The following is a 10432-nucleotide window of genomic DNA, read 5'->3' on the forward strand; positions in this document are numbered from 1 at the left end:
AGTGGCGGGGATAGCTCAGTTGGGAGAGCGTCAAACTAAAGATCTAAAGGTCATGTGTTCGATCCACGTTCACCGCAAAAGGCAATAAACACTTTCGATAGACACATTTGAATGCATTATTTGACAAGAATTCTAGGCATGAAATGAACATATAAACATCTTGTTAATGTCGACAAGTCTTGTCCTTTGGGTGACAATTTTTTTTCACGAAGTTAGATCTTCAAGGTGCCTACAACCTTGTTCGAATTCTTCTTGGGATGAATGGAAGACTGCTTTCCACACTCGTTATCGCCATTTTGAATGCACCAACAATTTTCCAACATATGACGAATGACATTTTTCGGGACTTCCTCGATACCTTTATCATAGTTTACCTAGATGATATCTTGATCTACTCAAAAACTCAAGAGGAGGAAGTACGCATGTTCAAACTCTTACATACTTCTTGCAAACTCTCTTCCGGCTACCATCTAAAAACTAACAGACTGAGTGAGTGCACCAACCAAACAGCTAGAACAGTATCTTCATTGTTTTGTCCACTATCAACAAGATGATTGGGTTGATCTATTATATTTGGCGGAATTTTCTTACAACAACTCAGAACATTCTTCTACTGGATATTCCCCACTTTTTGCAAACATTGGGTACCATCCTCGTTGGACGATGCTTGAACATCCCAAACTTCTGGCAAACCCGGTTCTTGAAGATCGGCTCACCCGACTCAAAGAAGTTCAAGATATACTTCTGCACCATTTATGTGATGCCCAAAACACTTAAAAGAAGGTTGTTGACCATCATCAGTGTGATTCATCGACTACGTTTCAAGTAGGCCATTGAGTATGGCTCTATCAAGGTAGCATTAAAACCACCCGACCTTCCTACAAACTGGATTATCAACGTTTCGGCCCATATGTGATCTCTTGTAAGGTCAATGATGTGACGTTTCGCCTTAATCTTCCTCCTCATATGCGTCTTCACCCAGTCTTCCATGTTTCACTTTTGGAGACCTACACAACAAGCTCTATTTTGGGTCATCTTACACCTCCCCCACCTCCAATCGACATTTCTAAATGGATCTGAATATGAGGTCATTGCCATTCTCGACTCCAAGATCATCCGCAACAAACTATATTATTTGGTTGATTGGTTAGGTTATACACCTAATGATCGAACATGGGAGCTTACCGAGAATCTTGTTAATACCTCCGACATGGTTGTTGCATTTCACAACAAATATCCCCATAAACCAAGTCCAAACTCTTGTCTTCCGACTCGTGGAACTCGTCGTCGAAAATGGGGGATAATGTCCTAAAGACATACATTTTGGCTTATCAGGAGTCAAACCCACAACTTTTTGGTCTATGTGTTGAACCTTTAACCATTGTAATAACATATATAATGTGTAATTATAATAATTATATTTTTAGTTATTACAAGATATTTAGAATATTCTAGAGCATTCAATATTATTCTTAAACATTCTTGAATATTTCATGATTATATATATTATCATAAATATCTAAAATATTCTAGAACATTCTAGAATACTCCATAAGGATCTAATAAATCTTGATAATGTTTTATAAAGATAATATTAACAACACGCTATGATCAACTAGAGGTGCATGTGGTGCGACATTGTCAGCCATATTCGAAGAGTGCGTCGACTTCGCCGAAGCACTTAAGAACAATGTCATGTACCTATGGAATAGTCGGGTACACGTAGAGGGCGTCCACTAGAAATAAAAATCGGTCGGGGCAGGATAAAAAGGCTAATGGAGGAGGTTGCGGCGCGACACGCAGAGACCATCCACTACTCGGCGTCGGCTAGCATCTGGGTCAAGGGTAAGAGCAGCGTTGGCTCCTGAGGCGATGCCGGATTCTGGCCGATAGTGCTTGAATGCTTCTCCGGAAAGAAGTTGGCGAAGGAGAAAGCAGACTGCGCGGAGAGGCGGGTTTGAGAGGTCACCAGATGGGACGATCCCGATTGAGGAAAAAAACGGTTTTGTAGAAACCACGTGCCAAAACTATGAGGTTCTGGTTGAAGACAAGCGGGCCGGGATGGCCGAAGGGGCTGGTCCCTCTAATTGATACGACACCCGAAGTGAACCGAAGGAAGATGATGGTGGTCCAGCTCGTGACGACATGCAAGGGTTGCCAACTGCATTCCGGAATCCGACACCAAGAGGAGTAGCACTCGACCTACCCGCCAGCCATTCACTTCAAGTGGATGGTCAACCTAGTGACAATGGTGATGGGGGTAGGGCAAATGAGGTACTTGGTGCTCGTGAGAGAGGACCTGACGAACCAGGTGGAGGATCGGGCCTTAATGAGCAAGACGACCGCAGCAGTATGCCGGTTCCTGATTGAAGACGTAGTATGCCGGTATGGATGCGTCCAGAAGATAGTAGCCGACCGAGGGGACCCTGATGTGCAAGAAGTCGAGGAGTTGTTCTACCAAATAGGGGTCAACCTCTCCCTTACAAGGGCATACAATCTGGAAGCGAACGGGGAAGTCGAACGAAGGCACATGCCGATCGTCAAGGCGATAGTGCGGGCATGCAACGGACAAGTCGGAAATTGGCCGAGACTTCTACCTTATGCACTATGGGCCGACCAAACTACACACAGTTCAATAACCGGATACATGCCAACCAAACTCATGTTCGGACAGGAGCCGATCATGCCGATAGAGCGAATGATAACATCATGGATGTTGGTCGACTGGTCAAACGCGATGAGTCGGAAGGAGTTGCTAGCAACGCGGATCCAACAGCTCAAGCGAAGGCCAGAGGACGTGAAATGAGCGACGGTGAAGGTGGAAGAGGCGAAGTGGAAGAACAAGGGACGGTTCGAACGGACACACAGACTGAAGCCAAAGAAGATTGAAGAATGCGACTGGTTGTTGGTCTACGACAGCAGCCTCGACAACCAACATCAATCGACCCTGACGTTCGCAAAACGGTGTTTTGGGTTGTACATGTACGTGGTGATGAGCGCCAATGAGAACGCAACATACCACCTAGTGGAGCTCGACTGAATGAAGATAGTGGTATCGGTCGCAAGGAAGCGAATAAGGCCTTCAAGAAGTGACACAAGCCAGAACTGGATCCGGAGGTGGAAGAAGAAGACAGGAAGGCTTAGGAGCCGAATGAGGATCAGAGGAGGACAAGCAACGGGCCGGAATCCCCACTACTTCACTAGATTGGCACATATTGGAGGATGTGTGGTTTGGTGGGGGTGGATGTCGTGAAGGATTCCAGCCATAGGAGGAAAGGGGAGTCGGATGCGCGTGAACGGGGGTGTGCAAAAACGATGCACACGAACTAGGGTTTATATACATAAAACATATATGTAAATACCGAGGTCTAATAAGTACTAGACAAAGATAGTTTATTCAGTACTTTAAGTATCCCATAAAAAGAGGGGAATAATAGGATATGATGGGAGTAAATCGTGTGAGGGATTGTTGACAGGAGCGATTGTCATCAATGCTAATGTAATCGACCTCCCCTTGTTCTATAAAAGGAGAGGAACGGATCTAAATCGGGGGCATCCATCGTTTTGGAGAACCAAGTGTTGTCGGACCGAGCGTTGCAGGTTTCAGTTTTCTGTTCTGAGTTTCCGGTGCTAGTAGTGAGCACTCTGTTTCGCATTGTCGTGAAGTACGAAAGCTTCACATTAAAAGTTTACAATAAGATAAATAAGTAACTAAAATAAAATAAATATTGATAATGTTTTATAAAGATAATATTAACAACACACTATAATAATAGTATACGTTATATGTAGAGGCAAATAAAAAAATCATATATATTATATTACATGGACAAGAGAGGACTTCAACCAATAACCCCCACCTTATGACTCTCAAACCTTACCATTTAAAGTGTCTGGTTTACCTTACCACTTGTAATATATATAAAACTATTTGTGTTGTTTTATTTGAAGTAGTATTGTCTGGTTTAATACCATAAACCATATAATGTACTACATGTGCACCATATAATATATTACATTGGCAAGAGAGGACTTGAACCAACAACATCTACCTTACAAGTCTCAAACCTTACCATTTACCCAATATCCATGTATGTTGTATTATTTGAATTGATAATATATAGTCCAAACCATGTACTTTACTACATGCCCATATAGCACAAATGCAAGAGCCCTCTCTGCATGTGTGACATATGGCCCACATGCAAAACCATCCCCTTCCTATAAAAGGAGAAGGGAGTATAGTCACAAGGATATGGAAGGAATTGAAATCGAAGAACTATATTGTATACTATATCATGAGAATCAAATAGAATTATATTACATAAGAGATATCATAAGATAAAAAGAGCAAGAGAAGAAGAAAAGACAAGACAAGAGCTAGCTTGGCGGTTGTGGTGCTCAACTCGCAACGAAAGGGCGACGGTTTGATTCTTATCTTCATCGAAATAGTGAAGTGAAGATTGTTGTGGCTCTTACTATCAACAAAGAGAAGAGTGATTACCTTGTGAGACAAAGTTCAAAGGTTCAACGTCGCCCGTAGTCATTTTGTAACTATTTCATCAAATAATTATAAATTTCTTTTATTCCTTCAAATATCATTTTATATCCTATATTGTCATATCTTGTTGATCTCTATTTACTCTATCTCTACTTTTTCGTCTCTTCTGTCCATAATCCCAGTGATACCTTCCTCACTTTCACAATATCTTTTGTCTACATAACGATACGCTTCTAGGCGAGCCATGCCAAGACAGCGTTAGAAGCCTGTGTGATCCCAATCAGAGGCTCACTAGAGTTTGTGTGTGTGTGTGTGTGTGTGTGTGTGTGTGTGTGTGTGTTAAGAGCTCGAAGCTTTGTTATCGGTCGTGCCCTGTTGTATTCCTCACTGCTACTGACTAATCGATCACCTTTGTTACTATTTGGATCTCCTTGTGTCATTGAGTGTCTCTCTCTGTTCTGTCCACATTCTCATCTTCTGTTTTCCTTCGCTAGCTTGTTTAGCTAAGTCTCTGGGCCTGTGTGCTCATTGTCTAGAATCCGGCGACAAGACCGGAGCAGTATACGTGTTTGAACCCGTGGGCTCATCATCCGGCATCCGGTGACTAGTCTGGATTGGTTACGTACCCATGCGCGTGTGCCGATGAAGATATCCTAAAACCGGCTCGGATATTCACTACACATTTCTCTCACTTTCTCTTATCGGCTCCTTTGTCGAAGACCCCGGTGGTCCCACCCCATTTCGACACATACTGGCAGATTTCCGCGACAATGTGGTGTAATTTTTATGCTTGTCCTCCATAAACTTTAGATTATGGATTCAAATAGTGAGATTGTAAATCTTCATAATGTTGGGTTTAGATTATGCATACTAATTGTTTGTATGACTTTACAAATTGACTGCCATGCCCATGGGCCACAATCCAAATTTGAAAATAAAACCATTTGCTGACTTGGGGCAATTCTAATAAAAACCAAACCAAATTTCATTTATTACTGTAGTTTGCACAAAAAACATTAACAAGATTAACAAAGCGCCACAATCCAAATCATAGTATGAACCATGCGTACCATTCGTGCATTCGTGTTCGAGAATGATTCAATCATTCGAGAATGATAAACACTGTCGAAGAATGATAAATACCATACTTTTGGATCAATTTAAAAAATGATAAACACTCACGAAATTTCTGAAAGATGAAATTTCATCACTGAAATTTCTGAAATTTCAATCAAAATTTCTGAAATTTCAGTGATGATTGAAATTTCAGAAAATTTGATTGAAATTTCAGAAATTTCAGTCATCACTGAAATTTCGTTGATGAAATTTCATCACAGAAATTTCTGTGATGAAATTTCTGATTTTTTAGCACAGAAATTTCTGATTTTTCAGCACAGAAATTTCATCACTGAAATTAAAACCATATTTCTACACTAAATATACCTGAAGATTGAATGCACTCTGCAGAATCGCAAATCGTTTGAGGCTAGGTTGTAGAGGAGAAGAGAGCGTAACGTTAGTGCAGAGGAAAAGGGAGAAAAGAGGGAAAAATTGAAAAAAATTGAAAAAAAAATGAAAAAAAGTGAAAAAAAAAATGAAAAAAATGAAAAAAAAAAAAACATACGAATATTTGCATATCATTCGTGTTCGTTTTCCAACGTATGAAAACGAATGATATGGCAGACGAACACGAATTTTACGTACTATGATCCAAATTTAAAAATAAAACCATTTGCTGCCCTAGGGCAATGCTAATAAAAACCAAATCAAATTTCATTTATTACTGTAGTTTGCACACAAAACAATAACAAGATTAACAAAGCATGAAACTTATAACGTTAGATTCCCATATTAATCCTTTATGTTAAAATATGTCGCATAGTTTTTCCACAATTTCTCTATCTCTTGTGTTCTTCTTGAGATGATAGAACACAAAAACATAAATAGAGTAATAATGCATGATCAAAAGAAGCATGTCAATTCTTGTATCAAGACAATTTCAATTCCAATATTACTATGTAGAAGGTTATTAACTTGACTACCTTTGTGCCACATAGTATCACTTGCAAATTTAGGAAAAACAAAATATCATGACTTGTCAACGAACCCTATCGATTAGCATCACATCATTTCTGAAAGGAAAAGCTAAAAATGACGATATACAGAAAAGCATGCTATATAATTGATGTACTTTAAAACATAAGTTTTAATGAATTGTTTGTGCAACAGAAATTCTCCTACTATGGAAAAGATCTCCACATAACAATGTTTCACAAAACAAAGGCGTAATACATTAATGTTGTTTACCTACGGGTTATGATAGTTGCCTGCATTTAAAACTGGAGACATTCAATAACAGAATGATATTATAATTGACACACTGTTGTTAGGATTTCCTAAATACTAAAAATTTATTGACATCATTTAGCTTTAGTTATTAGATTCATGTTTCTTCTCTTCAAGAATGCCCACCATAGAGGCTAGAAAATCCAAATGAGATGGATGAGTACATTGTTGCAAACATCGCTCAAACAAATAACGATAAATAGGGAAAGGTTTAACATTAGGTTTATTGATCACTGTATGTCATAGACTAAGTGATTCTAAGAATGTTTGTAGCTTGATCTCAAGTCCCATGTCCATGCCATCGTTGAATATACCTATGACAATGTTGTTAATTTCTACCAAATGCTCAGCAGAATAAAGCATAGCAGGCCTTCAAGCTAGGGTCACAAATCATGGTAGGAAGGCCTATGACGATGAAATGGTGGAGTCTCATTGGTCTCAAGAAGAAGAACAAGAGTAGTACCAGCTAAGGCAACATATCTATATACAAATCCTCCTCTCATTCATCATCATGAAATACATGTGCTTGATTGCAATTTTTTGATACAAGGTTTAGCATCAAAGATAATGATTGTGTTGTGTGTCATTGCCTAGAGCTCCAACCCATGCATCCATGGCATATCATTGTTAGCCTGTACAACATGAAAGCACACTTGAAAGGCTTTCTGCGGATGCTAAGTTTCTCCTTACTCCACACCAAACATATGCTTCCTTCAAGCACCAGACATCATGTTGCTGTTGTTGCTCTGCAGAATTGTTTTGCACATGCTCATTTCATTCATAGCACATGTACCAGTGTTCCATGCATCAGAGAATCATGATTAACCTCGGAAATTTGTAGAACGAAACGTGCATTCTCTATCTAGTTATGTGAATACTCTCTATGGATCACACCTGATACGATATCATCGGATTAGGGAGCCAACCATGCATTATACAGTATGTCATCTGATTCAGTTGACAGCCCTTTTCAATCATAGTACTAGCAATAGATATTGCCAATTCATGTTTGCCGTCCCTAAATAAAGCATGTAATACTGGGTTGTAAACAACTGCATCTGGCTCATAACCATTCTCCATCATATCATTGATCAATGCCCAAGCATCATTTAATTCCCCCACCTTACAGAAGAATTCAATAAGCCAAGTGTAGGTGACCAAGTCTGGGGAACAACCCTTGGATATCATATGATTTACAATCTGCAGGGCTACATCCGATTGACCCCCTTTCGCATACCCAAGAATCAAAGAATTGTAGGTGAATGTGTCGGGGGAAGGAGATCCCTTCTCCATCTTCTGCACCAGCACTGCTGCTTCCATGACTCTCCTCTCCTTGCACAACCAATCAACAACAATGTTGAAAGTGGCCACATTTGCATGTCCTTGCTCTGCCAGACTCTCAAAGGCTGACAAGGCAAATGTACTCTCTCCTGACTTGAGAAGACCATGAATGAGTGCTGTATATGACACTGTATCTAGTTGACATGACCCACTGGTGACCATCTGCTCAAACACATGCATAGCCTCCTTTACCTTACCCATCCTGAAGAACCAGTGAAGAAAGATAGTGTATGTAACAGCATTAGGCTTGCTTTTGCTCGCCATGGCTTGTCCATATGTATGAAGGGCACCCTGTGTGCATCCCTGCTTCAGATACTCGGCCATCACAGTGTTGAACATCCGAAGGTCAGGTGAAAGACCCTGCTTCAGCATCTCCTGTAGAAAGAAGTTGGCGCTCTCGACTTGATTATTGGCACAGAATCCTGTGATTAAGGTGTTGAATGTGGCCTCATCAGGAGCACATCCAGAGTGCAGCATTTTGGAGAAGGTAAACAGTGCTCTTTCTGGTCGATTGTTGTGGAGCAACGCGAACAGGATGGCATTGTATGTGTAGACGTTAGGCTTGCAGTGGAATTCACGCATCGAATGAAGTGTCATTTCTGCTTCTTTCAGCATTCCGGACTTGGCATATGCAGAGATGAGTATGGTGAAAGGGATGGGTTTCACTCTCAACCCAGCATTCCTCATGTCCTCGATGACTGTCCAGATGCCGTCCAGATCCCCAGCCTTGCCCAGGACATGGATTAGGGCATAAAAAGTGTAGTAATCGTGCATGAACAAAGGCTGCCTTTGGGCCCAGCGGAAGAGGCTCCAGGCAACAGCAGGCTGCCTCAACTGCTTCAGAATGCGAGCCAATATGCGTGTCTGGAGCTTGGGCAACAGGGCCGACAAGGCATGCTCAAGGCCGGCGCCTCCATCTCCTTCTTCTTCTTCTTCAAGCAATATCCTGCAAACATCTACCGCTTCTTTGGCCTCTGATACCTTGAAAGAGGGCAAGGTGAAGGGCGCCTCCTTGAAATTGGATTTCATGGAGTCTGTGTCGGATCGGGATTCAGAATCGGAGTTGGAGTTGGAAGAGGAAGACCACATCCTTCTCCTTCTCTGACCATTACTACGGCCGCCATCGCCACTTCTGCTGTTGCTTTGGGCTGAAGGAACAACAAAAACCCTACTAACAACAGCGATTCCTCCTCCCCCCCTTTCCTTTCTTGAACGTGTCAAAGCGCAGCCGTCCTCATCATTGAAGACGATGATGCCAACAGGTCTGCAGGGAGCTGCAGGAGCAGGATAGATGGAGATGGATGTTGCCAGTCGAATCCCCAACATTTGTTGCTCGAGAGTGTGCGTTTCTTCGTTCTGTTTTTCTGTGCTGGGTCTGAGTTGGGTCAGGTCGGGTCTGGTCTGGCCAAGCAGACAAGTCAGGTCTGGGTGGGGAAATCTGGTCAAGGTCAAGGTCAAGGTCAAGGTCAAGGTCATGATTATGGTGAAATGATCAAGCTAAGACATAATAAATACATTCAGCAATAGTAAATTTCCCTTGGCTTCCTGGATAGGGAAGTCCAATCAAGGTCAAGGTCAAGGTCATGTTCAGAAGTTCAAGCTAGAGCTAATACATTCTGGAATAGTAAATTTCCCTTTCCTCCCAGGGTCGGGTAGTCCGGTAAAGGTCAAGATCATGGTCAGAAGGTCGAGCTAAACATAATACATTATGTGGTATCAAATTTCCCGTACTTTTCTTGGTAGGGAAGTCCGTTCAAGGTCAAGGTTAAGGTCATGGTCAGAAGGTGAAGCTAGACTTGGTATATATTATTATGAAGCACATACGAGAATGAACAACACTGACCAAAACACCACCTACCCACCCTCTCGACGCACTCCGGGTGTGCTACGAGAACATCTTCATAGTCCCAATCACATCATGTTAGTCGTATAAGAAGATGTAAGAGTGCATGCATGTTTGTTTGCATGTGATTAGGTTATGTCCATTGGAAACCGAAAACCATCATGATAGTCAAAACATGTACACCTTGCAAGTATGCAAAATAAATAGACAAAATTGATAGCCAAAAAAATGGATGTAAGAAATAAAAAAAGAGAGAGACTAATATGCAAGGGTAATTAAGTACTAGGATGTGGAGTGTGAGTTGTATATAGTATGCTTGTTTGCATTTTGCGATATACAAGTATCAAATGCATATCTAAGAGATCTTGTACTTCATGTATCCTTCAGTGAAATACAAGTGT

General features: G+C 41.2%; 1 protein-coding gene and 1 non-coding gene across 2 annotated transcripts; one reads left to right on the forward strand and one right to left on the reverse strand.

Moving 5' to 3' along the window:
* Positions 1 to 4: 4 nt before the first annotated feature.
* On the forward strand, positions 5 to 77 carry TRNAF-AAA (transfer RNA phenylalanine (anticodon AAA)). The gene has a single exon. It is a non-coding gene; the product is annotated as a tRNA-Phe (tRNA).
* A 6885-nt stretch (positions 78 to 6962) lies between these two features.
* On the reverse strand, positions 6963 to 9548 carry LOC147858953 (uncharacterized). The gene has a single exon (XM_087325842.1). It carries the CDS (start codon positions 9512 to 9514, stop codon positions 7736 to 7738), a length of 1779 nt encoding a protein of 592 aa, XP_087181968.1. The 5' UTR covers positions 9515 to 9548; the 3' UTR covers positions 6963 to 7735.
* Positions 9549 to 10432: the final 884 nt, after the last annotated feature.

Source organism: Azolla caroliniana, unplaced genomic scaffold (genome assembly GCF_043228905.1).
Source record: "Azolla caroliniana isolate FFs.n. ecotype wild unplaced genomic scaffold, voAzoCaro1.0.p SCAF_10, whole genome shotgun sequence".
Lineage (NCBI taxonomy): Eukaryota > Viridiplantae > Streptophyta > Polypodiopsida > Salviniales > Salviniaceae > Azolla > Azolla caroliniana.

Excerpts from the sequence above, each read along its gene's own strand:
- LOC147858953 (XM_087325842.1), bottom strand. The coding sequence starts at position 9,514 with ATGTTGGGGATTCGACTGGCAACATCCATCTCCATCTATCCTGCTCCT.